The 21,231-nt window shown below is 38.7% G+C and overlaps 1 protein-coding gene across 5 annotated transcripts in view; it reads left to right on the top strand.

Annotated features, from left to right (window-relative positions):
- The window catches only part of csmd3b (CUB and Sushi multiple domains 3b), a 524,461-nt gene that overhangs the window by 434,866 nt on the left and 68,364 nt on the right, over positions 1 to 21,231 (top strand). For 3 of the 5 annotated variants that reach the window (XM_022683312.2, XM_022683311.2, XM_022683309.2), the window contains 6 exons: positions 988 to 1,133; positions 6,202 to 6,282; positions 8,436 to 8,549; positions 10,322 to 10,510; positions 12,002 to 12,160; positions 19,085 to 19,273. In XM_022683312.2, the coding sequence (XP_022539033.2) occupies positions 988 to 1,133; positions 6,202 to 6,282; positions 8,436 to 8,549; positions 10,322 to 10,510; positions 12,002 to 12,160; positions 19,085 to 19,273 (878 nt within the window). The remainder of the gene's footprint in view (positions 1 to 987; positions 1,134 to 6,201; positions 6,283 to 8,435; positions 8,550 to 10,321; positions 10,511 to 12,001; positions 12,161 to 19,084; positions 19,274 to 21,231) is intronic. The other 2 variants (XM_049475470.1, XM_022683310.2) reach the window with 1 other exon arrangement.

Below are 21,231 nucleotides of genomic sequence, written 5' to 3'. Positions count from 1 at the left end.
TGACCATATACAGCTCTGAATTTTTGTTTCTGAATCTGATTTTGCTATTTATTGGTATATGTTTGAGTAAAATTAACATTGTTGTTTTATTCTATAAACTATGGACAGCATTTCTCCCAAATTGCAAATAAAAATATTGTCATTTAGAGCATTTATTTGCAGATAATGAGAAATTGCTGGAATAACAAAAAAGATGCAGAGCGTTCAGACCTCAAATAATGCAAAGAAAACAAGTTCATATTCATAAAGTTTTAAGAGTTCAGAAATCAATATAATAACCCTGTTTTTTACACACTGCTTTTGGAAAACTTCATGCTGCTCCGGGTGCAAAAGTTAAGCTTGGTTTGATGGCTTGTGATCATCCTCTTCCTTTTGATTTTCAATTTGGTAAAAATCAAAGAAACTCATCATTAAGTGGTCTCTTCTTTTTTTTCCAGAGCTGTATGCACATATATCTTAAGGGATTGGGCAATTATTTTAAAACAGACTTGTATAATTTTTACCATTGTTCACACTTTGACATAACTTTTATGTGGCAGTTGTTCTTTGTAAAGTTTTTTTTTCTGTACTTGTTTCACCGCTGAGTACATGTCATTGTTTATGTAATGGAACATGGTATCAAATATGCATGTATAGATATGCCAGTAGTTCTGTAGAGGAAAAGGCTTCAGTAGGCTTTGTGGATACATATTTCCTTATCTAGCATAAAACTTCCTGGCACATTTACATTGCATTGAACCATAAATCACATAAAACCTGTCAGAATGCAGTCAGTAATTAATCATTTACATCTATTCATTTTTTCATTAGAAAATGCCTATTATATTCAGAATTGCTTAGAACATGTACAAATAATGAAAGCTAAACTGATGTAGAATGTTTTGACCTGAAGGTCTAGAGACCAATCATGGCGTCAGTTTATATTTTCGTGCCATATATTTTATTCTTTTATTTTTTTAACCCCCTTTTGTTTGTGATTTGTGATAGGGATGGTCCCGACCAAAGCTCACCACAGATTGGTCAGTTCAGTGGGAACACAGCTCTGGAGTCAGTCTACAGCACATCCAATCAGATCCTCATCAAGTTCCACAGTGACTTCAGCGGCAGTGGGTTCTTCGTCCTGAGTTATCATGGTAAGTGCATCACAGTGGTCTATTAACAATTTATTTCCCCTAAAACCTTTGTTGACTATTTATTTCCCCAAAAAGCTTTGTAGCCCATTGATAATTTTAAATAATTAAATGGTAGCATGAGTTTTACATTTAACACTGTCTTTCTTTACTAGTTAAGAGGATTTTACTATTAATGTGTTTTAGGGAAATGCAGAACATAAAATACAAATAAAACATAGATATAAAAAATACAGTCTATTTGCATTTATTATAAACAAATTTTAAAATTACATAATTCAGCAATCAGGAGTGGTTTGTAGTTAAGTTAATTAGGTTTGCTATTATTTAACTTGGGTATCATTTAGGATAATTTTTGTTTTACATTGAGATTGATATCCAGCTACATATCTGGGCTATTGTATGTTATTTTCAATACTATACACCACACTTTTATTAATAAGTACTTGTTTGTGTCATCCACATGTGTACAAGCCACTCATACGTCCACTCACACTAACAGCAGCACTGGATATCAGGCTCAGGGTGCATCTACACTGATTATATTGACACAAACAGATCAGGCAGCTGAGCAAGCAGTAGGACTGATCTGCTTCTGCCTGTGTTTATGATTTGCGACATGCACCCGTATCGATCCTGAGCCTGTGGCAGCCGTCCGCCACAGCTAACAAGTCTGACACTCGGAGAGGGGAATTGGCTTAAGTGGCACTCTAGTCATTTAGGCACAACACCATACACTCAGGCCACGCTGAAGACACGTTTGCATTTTTTTTTCACACTGCCTGTCACTGCTGCTGATGTGAGTTAATGCCATTTCTTTCAGCATGTCTTTCAAAGTTCTCGACACTGTGTGGACATCATTGTTTTATTAGTGAAGTCATTGATTCTCTGGGAAAAGAAACCAAGTTGAAGACGGTTTGTGTGTGTGCGTGTGGGTGTGTGTATCAAAGAGTAGGCTGTTTCTTTGTAGAAGTTTGGCCAGGGAATTCCTATTTTTCCTGCTTTTATTTCCTTTAAATCAAAATAAATGGGATATCACAATAAAAAGACTTATTTTTGCATTAAAAGGCAACATATATTAGGATCAGTTATTAAAGTTGCAATGTTTATCAGCCATTTTGTATGTTGCCTAATCAGATTGAAGTAAAAGGAAGCTACAACCTCACAGTATATCAAACACTGGATACCTTCTGTACATTCCAAATGGGCTCAGAAGAGAATCTACCGAATATGATCAAAAGCTCCAAATGCACTTTTGAATGCGCTTCCACCCTTGTTGGATTTGTTTTAATCAGCCGAGCTCAAAGGACATTAGAGGAGTTCCTCCACATCCAAAACACAATCAACGCTCTTCTTTAAAAACTCAATTCCACAGCTTTACTCTTGGCGAGATTCAGCACAATTGAAAGAATAAGGAAGAAGATCTCATTTTCTTCTTGCTTTTCCTCCTGAGCTCCTGGTCTGTGATTAAAGAGGGAAATAAAGATGCTCTCGTCAAGACTAATGGGGGACTTCATTGCCATGGCTGTAGATCAGAAGCTCTGCCAGGGCAGCTTTTTCCTTGCACTTCCACATTCCTTCTTCGCTTCAGGGAATAGATACAGGCCTCATCATCAGCAGGCAGTTTGGGTGGAAGACTCACGCTAAGTGGGCCTCAATAGTTAATTAGCGTTGTTTCAGCCTGAGCGTCTGGAGCCTTGACTTGGCTCTCCATTAGGCAAGGCGAGACAAAAGCTGCCATTCTCCAGCTCCTCTCCATCGTCTGCTCACGTCCTCTACATCTCCAGTAAGCGCTGCTTGAGTCGGTGAGATCTCCATCTTAATCAGCCTGATGTTTCCACAATTATAGCTCTCTGCACAGAACCTCAAATCAGCTCGAGGTCCCACTCGCAGAGTCCATTAACACTGGAATAATTAATGCTCCAATTAAGTTGTGTGGCGCTTAGGGTAATTAACATAAACAGCCTCTGCAATCTATAGATAGTGTATGATGTAATAATTGCATCATACATTTACTTGCCCACACATCATTAAAGAGAAAATATTGTTGTGTTAACTCTGTGATTAAGCCATTATATGTTTGTATTTTGCGCATGTTTAACATTTCATGCTTTGGTTTTTTAAGCTATTGTTTGCTCTTAGTCCGTTTACTACTGGCTTTTCTCTGCAGCTCAGTTCTTGTGTACCGATTTTACCTTGCTTTCCTTGTTATTGTCAGTACTCGTTTCTTGTCTGTACATTTCTTTAAAACAAACAAACAAATTAGTACTTTTTTAAACCTTCGAAAGAGTCTTCACACTATTAAAAAATATTCTTTCATGACATTACTTAAATAACCATTTGTAGCAGCTTTGGTTTAGGCCCCATCTACAAATATCCCCCCCCCCCCCCCCCTCTGTTTTTAAATTATTTCCCTCCATTCAGAGATCTAAAATGCTTGTAATGCCTTCTGTCATAAAGAGACATAAACACAGCACAATAAAGGGTAATGAAATTATGGATTCTAAATCTAACAAGCATTATATTTGTTACAGAACAGGATTTACATCTATTCATACGTGGAAATATGAAGTCTGTTTTTCCTTGCATGTTTGCATAAGTCATAAAAATATGCTGTCTCTATATAAATAGTAAATAAGTATTGGAGATCCAGCCTGATGTGACATCAGCATTTCCACAAAGCTCATTTTCCCCTGTCTACACAACAACATTGAAAATAGTTTTCATAGAAATGTACCTTTTAAAGTGTTTTTGTTATGTGGATGGGAGGCTAAAGAACAGGCAGAAAATATCCAGCCAAAATACACACATACATGTGGACAAAGCCTAAGACCGTAACCTTATCTCCTTCCTAGTTATTTCCTGGCCTCATTAGTTTAGGCCTGTATATAGTCATGTTTGTCTATATATGTCAGTGTTTGCCATATATTTGACCATGTGTTTGAATTCCTATTTCTATGTTTTTCTAATTCACTGTTCCTCAATTTTCCCACATCTCCTGTTCTTGCTATTTTCTTAGTTTCTTGGTCTTGATCTTTTCTGCCTGGTTTCTATCTTAATGAATATGGATAAGCCTACACTGGTCATGTTTGACTGTACTGACTTCTGCTCTGGAAAATGTGTGAGAGAAGATGGAGTGTCCATTTACTGCATATACAGTCCATTGTTGAGCATATACAGTGTGATAATGCATAAAACTAGAACTATTAGAACTAGAACCCATTTAGAGTAGAAAAATGGATATAATGGATCTCAATCCTCACAACCTATCTGTGGTTTAGTGAACATACACACAATAACACACTAGTGAAATTGGGGTAAGAACACACACATGAAGTTGTGGGCAGCCACCACAGGGAACAGGTAGCAACGTGGAGTTAGTACATTGTGGGAGAAGTAGAAGTAGAAGCCCCCACTTCCTGCCAATCTAGAGAATTGAGCTTATGACCTTTCAGACCTTCTCTGACCTTTAGATCTTGATGGCATTTGGCTCACATTTTTATCCAAAATGACTTAGGTCACTGGCCCATTCTTCTGGCTAAAGAAGAACCATTTCTCGTTCCATAAAAAAAAAAAGAAAAAACGGAACTTTTATATATAAAAAGATCCGGCCTTCAAAGTGGTAAAGGACCTTTATATGAACATTGTTCACATACATCTCTTTTACAAAAAATATTTCTTTATGGAAACCAAAAATTGCTCAAAGACACTCATTTATGCTCAACATTAAAGACATAAATAGATACAGATAAAGCCTTCTGTTCCATGTTCAGAGTGCATTATTCTGTTTTTGTGCACAGTCCCTTAAAGATTTGCAGAAACCGATGGAATGAAGCAGCACAAATAGAAATCATGGAGGTCAATTGTGCAAGGAAAATGCAACATTTAAAAAAAAAAATAATACTCTCTCATCATTTTTGTAAGACATACAGTAGCTGCATTCCATCAATTTCTCAGTGGCAACATAATAGAAATCTTTTCAAAGTGAATGACTCTTTGTGTACAGCCTAGAATATTTTTTTTTACTTTCAGAAAAAAATTGAGGGCACAGCTAATGTATCCTTCCAGGCCCCTGGTTACTCAGAGTTTTTTTTCTGCACACGTTCAACACAAAGGGACACACAACAACAGATCTATGAAAATGGCAAAAAAAAGCATTCAGAACAGAAGTAAAGCAGAGGTAATGTTAATATCTTCTAATAGTTTCTCAAAAAAAAGAAGAGGCACAAGGCAAGAGGCAAGTTCCCTAACAAGTTTTGTGCCACAATAGGCGTTGCCTTTCTGGTGAAGTTGCCATGGCAGTCTCATTAGACTAATTCATTTATTTGATCAATAGGCTATTAAAAAAAGATTTGGACAGTCCTTCCGAGGACCTGATTACCTGATACCTTGGCTATAACCTCATATTTGGAGTGCAGGTCGTATGGTAGTGGTATGTGCTTGAGTTTTGCTGGAACCCCAGTCTGCTACAATATTGTTATTCACTATGCTAAACCGCGGCACTACACAACTGAAAAGCCAATCTTTAGAAACACTCAAGTGAACCAAACTTTCCTAAGTGGCAGTTCATATTCCTCAGTCATTGGGTAACTTTGCTAATAGATATGTTGGTGTGTGTTGATCTTTAGGAGATTTAAGCAGTAGATATGATGCGTGGAAAAAGCACAGCTAGCTGTCTCTGCTCTGCAGAGCTCTCTGATAGTTCTCCTTCCATGCATTGCGGTGTCACCGTATTTAATCACATCATTAGCTGCCTCTGCAGGTCCCCCTGTCATTAGCTCTGCCTCAGTGCCAGCTCAGCGTGGCCTCCACTTCACCTTGCACAACACCCTCATGCAAATGACTAGCTTAGGAAACAGCGGCGGCATGGGTGCAAGACGGTTACATTTCTACATGACTTTTTAGCTGCTCACTTTAACTCCTTCTGTTCCTCTGAGGGCATTTGTCTGACACTCAGGATAAATCAACAGTCATTTTAAGCTTTTGCAGATGGGGCTCTCATGCTGCATGCTGTGCACTGTGTCTCTGAAAAGCTTTATAATTCTTCATCATCACTCTTCTTCATCCACAGCTTACCAGTTGCGAGTGTGCCAGGCGCCGCCAGAAGTGGCCAATGCAGACGCCCTAATGGAGGATAATGAGTTTGAGATCGGTAGGATTGTTTCTCTTCTTTCATCTTACAGACAGCTCTGAAGAAAGCGCTCAGCACTATTCATGCAAACATACAGAATCAGAGAGGAGCCACACTGTCAGACACTCTGATTTAGCACACGATTCAAATGACAATGTTGACTTTTGAGCGGATGAACAAACCATAAATATAGGGTTCTGTGCCTCTCTGTCAATCAGTGCCCCATCAACTGACTGCTGTGTGTCAGCTCTACATACTGATTATAAGTTTGGACACAGTCTTACAGACATTTCAGTCTAATAGCCAATAGTGCGTGGGCTTGAATGCATGGCATGTGGATAGTGATGATTCGTATGTATGTAAGCACTGCTGAAAGCTGCTTCTTGCGGTGTCATTTTCATAATGTATTTCATGTTTTTCAAATGCCATCAAAACAAGTAGATTTCAGTGGCTATGAAGTGCTTCTTCAGACTTGTTAGAAACATGTCCCAGATGGCTCCTTGTGAAGCTGCTTGAGAGAATACACTGAAGAGTTTATAAACTCTTCTTCACCACAATTATTACTTTTGTTAAAATATGTAAAACTATCTTGATTTTTTTTTTTCCCAGAGTGGAGAGCAGAATAATCTGTTAATTGGGCTGTTAATCTTAAAATATAAACAACCTGAAAAAAGTATTGTTAATGGTTTCAAATTCTCTGGCCTCTGGTTTGATATTCCAGCAAGTATGTTCCTGTTAGAGACTAGTATAATACAGTATATGTCCAAATATTTGTATATTTGTAGCATTCAGCTACTTTAAATTGCACAAATTTCTGACATAAATACACATACACATAAGCATAGGCAAGTGGAGTAAAAAGTTCCCAATCATTGAGCTATGAGTTTTGGATTAGGTGGGGTGATAAACAGCCAATATTCTGTCCTCACTAAAACATCCAAATCCTCACAGCAATGCTTTAGAACCTAGTAGATAGCCCTCCTTTTAGAGGAAGTTACTCCAACAATAGAAAGATAAAGCCTTTTTAATAAAACCAAATGATCAGGTGTTGCAATGTGTTTGTACAAATAGAGTATGTTTGGGGTTATAGCACTATTTTAAAATGTTTTGAAGGGATTTGTCTTACAGTATTGTTTTAAGATCTTTTTAATGACAAGTGGGTTTTTTTTCTTTGCTTAATGGTTTAAAAAAAGCATTTGTTAAGTATTTGAAATTGTTGTATAATGTGTAAATAGTAGTTATGTGAAAAATGCTCAGAGACAGTGACCCTGTTATTTTGCCTCAGAATGAAACACGGTTTTCGTTACATGATGGCAGCTTTAAAAACTGTGCTGAGACTGGCTGTTCATGTTACCACAATGCTAGTCTAAATAGTTTTCTATTTTATGGCAGCTTTATGATTATGATTAGCAAAGCTGTATCAGACGGTATCCTTGATTTAAGTAATTTTGATTATTGTTCTCTCTTTTTCTCTTTTATTTTAACTATGAAGCAAGCATAAGTGAAACGAGTAAAAAAATAATAATAATAAGTTTAAGTAATTTGATGTATCAAATCTTTTACGTGGTAACAGTGTAGTGTGCTGCATTGCATAGAGCTCCTACTTTGTGTCCTCTGTTCTGTGTATGGAGCTATAGGCAGCTTATAGCATAGGAATATCCCCTCTCCAGTACTGGTGAAGTATCATGCCTGGCTGGTGATTGGTGGTGCAGAAAGTGGGCCATTACAGTAAGCGAGATGGATTCACCTTGCCCATTGTCCAGACACCAGCCTGACCATGTGCGCTCTTCCGCACTGTAACGCCCCCATACATCATCCCACTCACGCTCACCAGCTGCTGACATCTGATTATTTTTAGATGGGAAGGCATGGATGATGGAGACAATGAAGGAGATTCATGATCTTCGCTTTGAGATTTTTTTTTTATCGTGACGCCAGTGCGCAATAGAGCGGCGAGTAAGGAGTCACCGTGACCGACGCTGCTTTACAGCTCAATTATCAACTTTTCATCCCTAAATTAAAAAAAATATGTCACCTTTATATCAGTGGCATCTGTCTCTATCAGGACTGTGCAGGTTAGCTGTCGCTCTTAATTAAACAGTAGCTTAATCATTGCTTATTCTCTCTCTCCCGCCCTCTCTCTCTCTTTTACCCTCTCTCTCCCTCTCTTTTAGGTGATATTATCCGTTATCGCTGTCACCCCGGGTTCACTCTGGTGGGGAGCGAGATTCTAACTTGCAGGCTCGGCGAGAGGCTGCAGATGGATGGCCCCCCTCCATCATGCCAAGGTGAGCTGTTAAACAGCTAAACAGCTGAACACTGTTCATAGCATGAAGAAAACATTCATTTCACTCACTGTCCCTCTATAAAGTACAGCAAAAAAAATCATCTGGTGTAATTGGTCAGAATGTTGCATAGTATCGTATTGCAGATTACATATCTAAATACATATGTGGCAAATTCTCAGAACAGTTGTTATTTACTATTATAAAGATGTTCTAGATTCACAGATCTGAGTGAAAGTCAAGCACGATTAAAGGCAGCGTTCACATTGTTTATAGAGCAACTCTTCATGCTGAAAGCTGTCATGCTTTGTCATGTTTGCTCCGCTCAGTTTTGGAGGCGTTATGCGAGTTTAGTGGCTCAAACAGCTGCTGCCATTAATCTTTAATGACCCACTGTTTCCCCCACGAGGGAGCCCTCACTTCGTGAGAGTTTGTCCTCTGCTCAGATTCACGAGAATGCCTGTAAACGGTGAGCTCACTTGTTTAGTGCAATAATTTGTTTTGCCTATTAAAGCAGAATTTCAGAAGTAGGGTAAACTGACGTGATTTGTATCAGGAGTTTATAGCAGCAGGCAGATCTAAACAAGTGTAGAATGATGCTTTTTACGGCTTTAAATACTGCCACTGCCCACATACTTCTGTGCCTCCTTTACTTTGGTATGGATGTTTAAAAAGTTCAGAGTCAGAAAACACCAGAAATGGCAACAGCTGATGAGGCAAAGATAAAGACTTTTGTAACCAGCTGTACACAGAGTAAAAAATCCTCTATAGGTTTTTTTTTACATTTTGTCCACATAGCAGATCATGTTTTCGTGAATTATTGATTACACTGCCTCCATGATTGCTTAATTCCTTCCATATTTGTAAACTTTCAGAGACCATGCTCAAGTAAGGATGATAGGAATGCATGGTCTATGGTTAATACATAACTATGCATAAATGAGCCTCTAGGTGGCAACATTTTCTCTTCATAGAAATGTGAATCGCTTTCATAAAAAAATCGTCATGCAATTACAACATAGTGAGAACAATTTTCTATCTTCTACAAAAGAGATATTAGCTAATATACACTGATCAACCACAACATTAAAACCACTGACAGGTGAAGTGATAAGCCTTTGCTATCTCGTTACAATGGCAACTGTCAGGAGATGGAATCTAAATATTAGGCAGCAAATGAACAGTACGTTTTTGAACCCAAAATGTGATGATCAGCCTGTTCAAGCTGCTGGAGATGGCTGTTCTCATTACCTTAAATGACCCAAATCAGGGTATTTTACCTTAATGTGACATAGATCTGATTTTTTCCTGCGTGGTCCAAGATCAGACACGTATCTGATTAGTGGGCATTTATTAAGAATGTAATTGCTCATACTGGATTTAATGCATGTTTTTGCCCGAACATATACGCAATGGGTGGTGCTGGTGATGGTTTGTTTGCTCTGTCCTTTATTGAGATGCCAGTTAATTTCCATGCTCCAATGTCTTTGTAAATACTGGTGTAAAACTAATAAAATCTGAACCTCATAAACTGTTTCAGTGACAGATTTGTTCACATTATAGACAAATCCAGATTTGTAAATTTATGAAGTACCTTTCAATGGCAGCCTACACAATAGTAGGCACGGGGTTTAAATATTGTGGGTGATCAAAACAGGCAAGAGGCTCTATAGAGAGAACTTAATCCAAAAACTATAACAATTATCAGTAATAACATTTTTAAGAAGAGTAAGAGCTTTGTATTCATGAATGTTTCTCTTCTGTTGCTGCTGCAGTGCAATGTCCCGCTCATGATGTGCGCTTTGACTCAACGGGGGTGATCCTGAGCCCGGGATATCCAGACAGTTACCCTAACCTGCAGATGTGCTCATGGAGCATCAACGTGGAGAAGGGCTACAACATCACCCTGCACTTCGAGTTCTTTCAGACTGAAAAGGAATATGACATTTTGGAAGTCTTTGATGGTACGCTGTATTTCTTAAAAACTTCACACTTACAGTACCAGTCAAAATTTGCACACACCTTAAATTCAGTGTTTTTTCCTTATTTTTTCATTTTATGCATTGTAGATTAAATATTAGTCATGTAAAACACGAAGAAACACAAATGGAATTATTTAGTAAACAAAGCTGTTAAACAAACTAGAATATGTTTTATATTTTAGATTTGAGCCTCCGAAATGTTTCACTAAGTATTTTGGTTTGTTTAACACTTTTAAGTGATTCCTTATATGTTCCTTCATAGTCTAGATGACTTCAGTATTAATTTACAATGTAGGAAAAAATAAAATATTGAATGAAAATGTATGTCCAAACATTTGACTGGTACTGAAAATGAGATTAAAAGATGCATGCAGTACCAGTCAAAAGTTTAAGTACACCAGATAGTTTAATCTTAGGCTTTGGTTCCTGCAATTAGTTTCTGATAGTAAAGTGACTAGTGAATTAAAAGTTGTTTTCAAGCTGACAGAGCGAAGAGCTTCAAGAGCGAAGGCATCCCAGGAGGCTTCTCATGGAGCTCCTTCGGAGAATACCAAAAGTGTGCCAAGCTACATTAGGGCTCAAGGGGAATTTAAAATATGAGGCTGTTTTCGGTTGTTTATTACTTAATTTCACGGTTTTAGTGGATTCATTAATATTCTAAATGTGAAAAGAGTCAAAAACAATTATTGTCTAGATCTTGTATTAACAGGTATTTGCTGTATTTCATACATAATTATGTCATAACTGTTTGTAAAGCATGTCTTGCACTACAACCTAATCTCCTGAGACCCCTTCATTTGTTGTAAATTAGTTCTCACACCTGAAAATAATTCCAGTAAAGCAGGATGATTGTTGGCATGAGCTGACCTGCAATGTTTTTCTGTTGTATTCTGTAGGTAGTATTCTTACACGTTTTTTTTTTTTTTTTGATAGAAACGTTCTCAGACTTTAAAATTATTTCATATTTTTATTTATTATTTCAAGTCCAGTAGATGATCAGGTCATAAATAATGTTCAAAATATTGTGAAACTCTACCCTTTCGGCTGTTTTCTAGATTTATAGTGTGCCTGAACATCTCAGCATCTGTTGGACTGCAGAAGTGAAATGTTTTATACTCCACTGAAGCTCTATAAAAAAAAAACAGATAAAAAAGTAAAACTTTTGATAGTAATGCAGCAAGGCATATTTTTTGTGTCGGATGATGTCTTCTGGGGCATAGATCAGGTCTGTTTAGCCACAACCGGCCTTGTTATTAACAAGCAGTCTTTCTGTGAATTTTTAAACTTTAGCAAACAAAAGTGTACTCTAACAAAGAGTATTATTTTTATTATTTTATTTACTTGATCATCTGCAGTACACTTCCTCACTTCAACACTGTGACGTTCACTTTCTTCTACACTAATTCATCTTCCTTATTCTCTCTTTTTCCTTTCTGTCTTTCTCTGTGTGTCTCTCTCTTTTTCTCTCTGCAGGTCCAACAATCCACAGTCAAACACTGGCTACACTGAGCGGTGACCTCTCCACTCCTTTTAACATCACCACCACTGGCCACCAGCTTCTGCTGCGCTGGTCAGCTGATCACGGCACCAATAAGAAGGGGTTCCGCATCCGCTATGTCGGTGAGTATCAAAGTATGTATCCATTTAAATCACTTTTCAACTTGCATGTTCCTTTCCCTGCTCTTCTGTCAGAGCAAGCATGCGGATATGAGCATGGTGTGTAAGCTGTGTGTTTGAAGCAGGGTTGTCACAATGCCAAAATTTTGAGATACCAATACCAACAGAAGTTTCAAAACATTTGATATCTATTTATCTATTTGGATTTTCTTCAGTCTATTGTAAGTGATACAGCATTTAACTACAATATTCACATAAAGGCCAAATTCACTGACATGCAGAAAGTCAGCGGACAGAACCGAGTACCGTGTCCCACAACCTTTGTCGTCCTTTAGCCAATGGATGCACCACTGATCTACAGGTTATGCGTGTGGGGCCTGCTACTTTAAATGTGGATGTGATTTCTGCCACGATAGTCTTTACTATTCACTGCTCAGTCCACTATAGATGGTAATGCCTTCGATGACTGATTCCATGATACACATGTAACACTGTGATCCTAGAAATGTTAAACACCCACAAATCTTCGGACATGGAAAATCTACTCCTCTGACACCCACTATTAGCACTTTCCCAATCCTCTAGGTAACAATTTACCTACTGCTATGCCATGACTTTTGACATCTCATTGTACAGTTGGTGCTAGCTTATTAAATTATTGAAAAATTGAAAGTTGTTCACTAAACTACAGTACTTTGAAATTACGTATTTCAATTTTGCTACTTTGTGCAACTCTAGCTTGCTTTGTGTGTGTGTGTACGTGTGTGTAAATACAGGGGTTGGACAATGAAACTGAAACACCTGTCATTTTAGTGTGGGAGGATTCATGGCTAAATTGGAGCAGCCTGGTGGCCAATCTTCATTAATTGCACATTGCACCAGTAAGAGCAGAGTGTTCAATTCAAGGTTCAATTCAAGAGTTCAAAAGATAACAAATTGGAACGAGTGGTCCAGCGGTCTAAGGCTGCCAGCACTCAGAGAAAGCAAAATTGGCCCTGCTCCCTCCAGGTGGGTAGATAGTTCTTTGAGCTGATGTATCAGAATCGAGTCGCTGCGCTTTCCTCCAAGCACGCTGGCTGCTCGGCAGTACTGCATCAGCAGCAGCTCGAAAAGAAGCGGTGGCTGCTTCACATGTATCGGAGGAAGCATGTGTCAGTCTTCACTCTCCTGGTGTGTTGGGGCATCACTAGAGATAGGGGAAGTCCTAGTGAGTGGGTTGGGTAATTGGTTAAACAAATTGTTGGTGCTCGTCTTGCTGGCGCATCTATGATGTATCAAGAACCACGGTATCCAGGATAATGTCAGCATACCACCAAGAAGGACGAACCACATCCAACAGGATTAACTGTGGACGCAAGAGGAAGCTGTCTGAAAGGGATGTTCGGGTGCTAACCCGGATTGTATCCAAAAAACATAAAACCACGGCTGCCCAAATCACGACAGAATTCAGTCTGCACCTCAACTTTCTTTTTTTCACCAGAACTGTTCATCGGGACAATAAATTATTCTGGTCTAAAACCAGGTGTTTTAGTTTCATTGTCCAACCCCTGTATATGTGTGTGTACATATTTGTGTGTGTGTGTGTGTGTGTGTGTGTGTGTACTTGTACATATGTGTGTGTGTGTGTGTGTGTGTGTGTGTGAGTGTACTTGTACATATATATGTGTGTGTGTGTGTGTGTGAGAGAGTGTACTTGTACATATATATGTGTGTGTGTGTGTGTGTGTGTTTGTAAAGTACTTTATACAACGCTTGATTCTGAGGTTAAGACAGGCTTGGCTACTGGGTTGGGGTGTGTATGGGACACTACTGAGGTTTTCAAAGAGAGTTTGTCTTGCCTGCAGTAGTAACAGTGCTCTGTTACTTGGTCTCCAAATGTTGGATAAACACTCCAGCTCATTTCAAGGATTCAAAGAATGCAGTTTTGCTGCTCCATAGATATTGAAATAAGGGTGAATCTACAGTTACAGTAAAGCAGGAATCACCAGCGTAAGCAGTTGTGTCCATAGTGCTAGATGATGGTCATGGATGTGGAGGATAGACAGATTTCACTTCAACACTGGTTCTTTTTTCCTTCTATTGTCTTACTCTGTGGAAAACAAACAAACAAAAAAGAACCATTAAACCTCATCATTCAATGACAGGTACAGTACAAGGTGAATGTACTGTGTATATATAACTTCCTGTAACCAGGAAGTAAGTCTGAACCATCTAAAAAAGTGTTTATCACTGCAAATTAACCAAGCCATGCTTTAGTTATAAAAGGCAGAGACCACCTTTTTTGTTCAAAACAAATTTTGCTCTTTAGTTTTGGGTCGCATCACATTTCACACCTGCTTTTTTGGTTCAGACCTAACTGAAAAGTCTAAAGGTCCAGATGAAGCAATGTAGGTGTGTAACACACCTAGGCTCCTAAACAGCTGGTCCAGAGCATCCCACTGTATTGCTAGAATTGGGATCCCATACTGCCGTTAGTAGGGTGTTGAATAAGTATGAATGGATAAATACTTTTTGATAGATAACATAGATTTCACACTATAAACTGACATTGTAAAAAATGAACTTTCATTGCCCGGTTGCTACATGGTTGGTTAATTTTTTATGTGAACGACTCTGTGCCTTTTGTCATTTTTACCCAAGAGAGCAAGAGAAGTGCAGGCACTTAGCTTTAAAATGTCAGAGTGTGGTTCAGCTGTGGCCCTGGCAGTCCGGGCTCTATCCGCTCTATCCGCTGCACACACTCCAGGCAGGCATCATACTGACAGAGGGTGACGGGGGCATGGCCCATTGGCCCTGCACAACACTGTATTAATGTTACTACAGATGCCACTCAAGATGTCAGTCAAAGCCTAGGGACTAAAACACACACACTACTCTCCATACTCCCTCCACTCCATACTTCCTTTCCCTTGCCCTCTTATTCTCTCTTTTCTTTCTCTATCCCTGTGTGTGTGTCTGTGTCTGTGTGTGTCTGTGTGTGTCTGTGTGTGTCTGTGTGTGTGTGTGTGTGTGTGTGTGTGTGTGTGTGTGTGTGTGTGTGTCTGTGTGTGTGTGTGTGTGTGTGTGTTAGAACGAGAGAAACTGTTTGCCTGAGGTGAGTGTTCAATCATGTGCATGCATAAGTGAGTGAATAAGACAGTGTTGACTATCTGTATGTTTGTGTGGGCGAGGGAGTGAGAGGAATGAGAGTGGACGCGGGGGCTGGAGTAGTCTCTTCATCTAAGACATATGAGATGCCCCATGGTTCTGCTAAGAGAGGCTATTTTACATTGGTTAGCCATAACATAAAAACCTGTAAGAGGTGAGATGAATAGCAGGATTTAGTAAGGCTAATACACGTCTGTAGTTTTTTAGATTGTGTGAAAAATTTTTAAATAATGGTCCAATAGAAATTCTTAAATATTGGATTGATACTCCATTAAAGTGTCTAATAGTTGTTTCCAGTGGTGATATCTGTAACACCCAGCAAAAACTCACCTTATTCCTGTAAATCATGACCTGTCATATTGTGCTTTATGTTTCCAGACTCCTCACGACCTGCGCTACTAGGGTTTAACACAGAAACTGTATGATTTTCACATGAGCTGGACAGTTTAATGATGATCATAACTTATGAGTAGTTAAATCACCTGTAAAATCACTGGGGAGGAATATAATTCTCCAGACACACTGTAGTTGGACACACTGAGCTCACATAAGCCTGACGCTGGAATTGAGCCCCTGGCAGGTTGATTCCAAGTCTAAATCCAAAGTTTGAAAAGTTATATTTTTTCTCTTGCTGCAAATGAGAGTCAAACACTGTAAGAAATAAGAAATACCTTTTTCAACTTTCAAAGGATGAAGTGTTCCTGTGCCAGCAAATCCGCTGTGCTGTTTTTATTTATTTTTCTGCTGTAACCCAGTTAGATTTCTGAACATTTTCACAAAATGAAATAATAGAGGCTATTGTGGATATTATGGTCTATTTGGAGATTGAGCGTCTCACATAACATGAAGGGTGAAGGCAGGAGAAGGCATTAATTCTCCAGTAGAAAGAGTGTCTGGAGATTTGGGTTCAGATAATCATCTTAGATATTTAAGTATGCAGGAGAATTCTTTGAAGTGTTATGATACCTCTGCAACCCCCATCTCTCTCTAGCTCTCTCTCTCTCTCTCTCTCTCTCTCCCTCTCTCTCTCTCTCCTTGCTGTTCTCGCTGCACTTGTATAACTTTGGAGCAGTTTAGCCAGTTTGAACTTTTTTGCATGGATTTAATGTTTAGTTTTCCCTTATGGTGTAGTGAAGTCAGAGTGGCCCTTCTGAAACAAGTGCCTGATTTTGATCCAGATATCAAAAAGTTTTTGCCTAAACTCTGTTTCTGATGCCTTTAAGTATTTCAGAAGTTACAGTTCAGTCCTTTCACTGTAAACAATCTGTAGCTGAGTTATTGAAGTGGAAGATACAGAAAACATCTGTTACCCTCCCTCTGAAAACTTCAGCTTTCTGAAGGATCCAGACATACAGAAGAAAACCTTGAAATTATGTTTCCTGTATCTTTGAACATTTCAATAAGAATGTATTGTGTGTTCCTGTGGAGTTACTGTAAACAGTCTGTTATTGAAGTCGAAGATCCCGTAAACCTTTTGCAATTCCCAAATTCATAAAGACAACCTCCTGACCTTCAAACATATGTTTTCTGATGTCCTTGAGCACTTCAGTAAGAATTTACAGTGTATTGCTTCTATAGCAGAGGTACTGAAGTGAAAGATCCGGAATGACAAGTAAACACTGTGCTACTCCCAGCCCTCTGGAAACAAATGCATTACAGCAGCTTTCTATATGGTCCAGACATGCAAAAAAAAAAGGCCTGAAATTCATATACGTTTCAGACCAGGTTCTTTGATTTAGGCCAGTGCCAGGTGGCCAATCAGAATAGAAGTCATTTACATATTGAAGGCTTATAGCAGCTTGTTGAATTTTAAGAGAAACAGATGAAAAGGTTGAAATATAGTAATGTAAAAATGAATACAGAGTGTTTCTGCAACATAAACCCAGACAAATGTGAGAAATGGACTTCATATTCAGAAAAAAGTGGCATATAGCTAACTGCTTTCTTCTAGGACTGCTGTATCTGCACAGCGCAGTTCCAGTAGTAGTGCTAGCAGCCCAGCTCTAGCTGAGATTAAAGCTTCTCTTCCTGGGTGAACTTCAGTCCAGTTTGATTGTGTGATGACTTTGACTGGAGGGGGAACCGGGTAGCAGAGAGAGAGAGGGACTCATCCTACACCTCCTCCCTCTGACAAAAATAGTTCCCTCACCTATATTCTGCCTGAGATACGCTTCATGATCGATTAAGGCATAGGGAGCCGCGTCGGACCGAGCGCTACAGGCTCCGTCCCAACCCAGATCAAATGCAACGTGACGGCACATGCTAACTGTGCTGTTCAAGCACACTACCCTGTTGTCGATTGTTTTTGCGGATGATGGATGGCTCCCTCCCTCATTGTGATACAGACTCAAAAGCAAAAGATCTCTTTAACATGTTAATGCACAGTCTTGATTCAAAGGCCAAGCATCAATATTCATCCATCCCTCGGCTCTTTACACCAGCAAACATGTGATTATGCCAACTTTTGAAATCTGCAGAGTCCTCTGTTCTTGTTTAAACCTCCAGCTGGTGTGCGTGCTTTGTGTTAATTTGTGTGCGTGTGTGGGTATAAGTGTGTGTATGCGTGTGTGTGTGTGTGTGTGTGATTATATGCATTGCATGACTGCAACAGAGTTAACTCAAGTGCTTGATTTATTGCTTTATTCCCACAGATTATGGAGTGTGAATAATTTAGGATTGCATGTTATTTCTGTGGGATAATTAGGGATAAAGTAATTATATTTTAGAGCTTTTTATTGCTTTGTATTTTACAGAAGAATAGTCATTTCTACTCTTAGAACATAAAACTTAAAACAGTGGGGGTTTTTTTACGGATAAGTAAAACTACGCAACTGTAATGTAATGCTGTAATGCTCTAATTTAGGTGACACTGTTATGTGTTTGTGTGACTGAAGCACTGTCATCATGCCTTCAGCTATGATATGCCTGTCATACTGATGCTTTTGAGATGCCTTCATCAATCTTTACACTAAGAAAGCCATCCTATAATCAAAAAGATTCATACTTCCTTTAATATATTTTTGTGCTCTACAGCTATGGGACCATTTAGTTTACAACTTAGTGTTAAAAACACAAATTAATTCAGAAACTTCTTTATCATGTCAGCACTGGTAAAAATATTTGGTAGTGTCCAAGCCATGTTTAAATTATTGTCATAAAGCACATAGAATAAATTCTGAATAAAAATATGTAAAGCATTGTTCTGTAGCATGGTGAATGTTTTTTTTAATTGTCAAAGCTGGTCTTTGATGGTCAAGGTGGATGAAAAAATGTTCATCCACATAAAAACATATCTTATTCTGGTAAGCTGGCTGGCTTAACCAGCTTCTGATCATCATAGTGCATGTTGCATTTGCTTTTGGTAATGCTTGGTCTTGCTGGTCATGCAAGTCTACCAGTGTGTTCAAGCCTGGTCATACTGGTTGTTCAGTTTAACCAGCTTATATGAGCTGACATTGCTTAGCTGCTTAAAATCCCATTTATAGCACCTATTTTTAGAAATGTGCTTTTTTTCCACAGTTGCTAATAATCAAATATTTCAATCCAAAATCCATGAATTGGTGCATTTTCCCTCTCTTACTTTACTTTTACAAAAGTACACATTTAAAAATCGCTGTACTTTGATAAAAACCCACAGAGCAGTAGCTGCTTCCCAGTGAAGCAGCGGAGTGTCTGGAACAGAGCAGAAGGCATGCTGAGATGGCCCAGGGCAGAGATCTGGGTTGTAAGTGGTGATTAAGGAGCTGATGGGGTTGGTTTTCTGTCTGTCTGTGCGTCTGTCTGTGTGTGCAGCTCTGTACTGCAGTACTCCGGATTCACCCCTGCATGGTTCCATCAGTAGCCAGACAGGTGGTCACCTCAACAGCCTGGTACGCTGGGCCTGCGACCGCGGCTACCGCCTCATCGGCAAAAGCACAGCAGTCTGCAAGAAGACACCTTACGGCTACTACGACTGGGATGCACCTGTACCGGCTTGCCAAGGTAAGAGTTGTAGAGGCTTTTCTACATACCAACAAAGTGTAACATAGTGTAACAGCTTTAAAAACATTGTGATGCTCCAACGTCTTGTAATAAAGGGAATAGCATCTTTATTATTGCTAGACTGAGCTGGGCACAATGCTGACTACTATGTAATACTAGTAGAGCAATCAGGACAATGCGTGCAAAAACAACAATGTGCCTTGACGTTTAATATTACTCTACCACCACAGTATACATGATTCGTTCACTTACAGTGACAGCTCTGCATCTCTCAGCTTCTCCAGAAATGCATGTGTAACACGTGTCCTTCTTGAAGGGGAGGCTCAAAATGTTTCACTTTTTCCTTTTCCTTTTCCTTTTAATTCTCTTTTTTTAGGGGCAGGAAATGCCAGTTCTCACATAACGGTGCTTTGAGTGTTTTCTCCACTTGTTTTGCGAGAAATAATGAGAAATAATTAATATTAAATCATATACTTTTGTTATCACCGGAAAATAACTGCAACACGTTGGTTTAATGATGCTCATTGTAGCCAGCACTGTAGCTCCTAGTGCAGCATTACTTTTTAATGCTGTTCCACATAGATTTAAGGTTATACACTATAAAAAGTGCATACTTAAATGGTGTGTTATTTTTTTTTTTACATTTATCTTTTAAACGAGCTCCTGGAAAAAAAATTAAGTTGTTCCAGCGTAATCGTGCCTGAACTTTTAAAAAGCATCTTACACACACACACACACACACACACACACAAATCTGTGTATATATGCAGAGATGATGTGTTATAGCCAAAGCCCTAAATAGTGTCATGCTATGGTCTGTATGGGCTGTAATCTATAAAGCCAGTTCTGCGTGATAGGACTCGTTAATGGCACTACTTATTAATTCAGTGCCGACCCATACACAGCAATTCTGCAAGTTGCCTCTTTTTCAGAAGCTTAGTCCCCAGCCTCTCTAACAAGCTTTTACGGTCAGTGATAGAGATGCAGTAATTACTCATGCTTCTCCCTTCCTGATACTGCTTATTCATGATCTGTTTGATTTGTCACATTAATGACTAATCTGCAGAGTTCTTCTCTCCATCTGTGTCATTTATACTGCACCACCTATCCACTCTGATCCAGTGCTCTGAGCACGAAGAGACCAGTCTGAGTAAATAGTTTCTGAGCCAGTGCGCCTGTGGCCTCCTCCCTCCACACTAATGTGACAGCGCCGGCCCCTCCGAGGCTACAGGCTTATGCACCACTAACAGCCAGTGACACTTAAATAACTCTGTAAACTTTCAAAGTGTTGAAGGCACTTTGACTTTGCCCATTATCCTAAAACAAAGCAGAAAAAGGCATTGTCTCGCTTCTTTGTTGAATCATGTTCTTTTTTCTTATTCTTTCCTGGTGCTATAGTGAATGTTACTATATTTCTAGTAGCAGTGGAGATAACAGTGAGGGGCGGTTAATGCTTTAGAATGCTTTAAAACACTGCGTGTAGCTAAGTGCTTACGCTAATCACAAGTTCACACAGTTCTAAGAGCTGGATTCACTCTGTAAAATTAAACAGAATCACACGCTTTAAAAAAAAAGTTTAATTAAAAAAAAAAACGATTAAAAACCAGAGAAATACAGAAGTTAATTAATATATTTTCCAAAATAAATAGTAGTAACTTTTTTTTAATCAAACATTTTTGTAATTAAACTTTTTAATTAGAAAATTAAAAGGCTGGGTTAAATACATATTTGTCTTTGTCACACAAAACACTAATTTTTTTCACTTTTTTGCCCAAATTTAATGCAAATGAACTGACAAAAATGTTCCAAAATTCCCTAAAATAAATATTTTAATATTAAGACCCTTTGATTTTTTATTTTTTTTCCATTCCGTATAAAGGTGTTAACATGACTTGCTTCAAAATGGTAAAAAGCATGTGAGCCAATCAGGGTTATATTGCTGATGTCATTTGTGATTT

This window comes from Astyanax mexicanus, chromosome 3 (genome assembly GCF_023375975.1).
Source record: "Astyanax mexicanus isolate ESR-SI-001 chromosome 3, AstMex3_surface, whole genome shotgun sequence".
Lineage (NCBI taxonomy): Eukaryota > Metazoa > Chordata > Actinopteri > Characiformes > Acestrorhamphidae > Astyanax > Astyanax mexicanus.
Note: the sequence above shows the minus strand (reverse complement) of the source record. Positions and strands in the feature narration are given on the sequence as shown.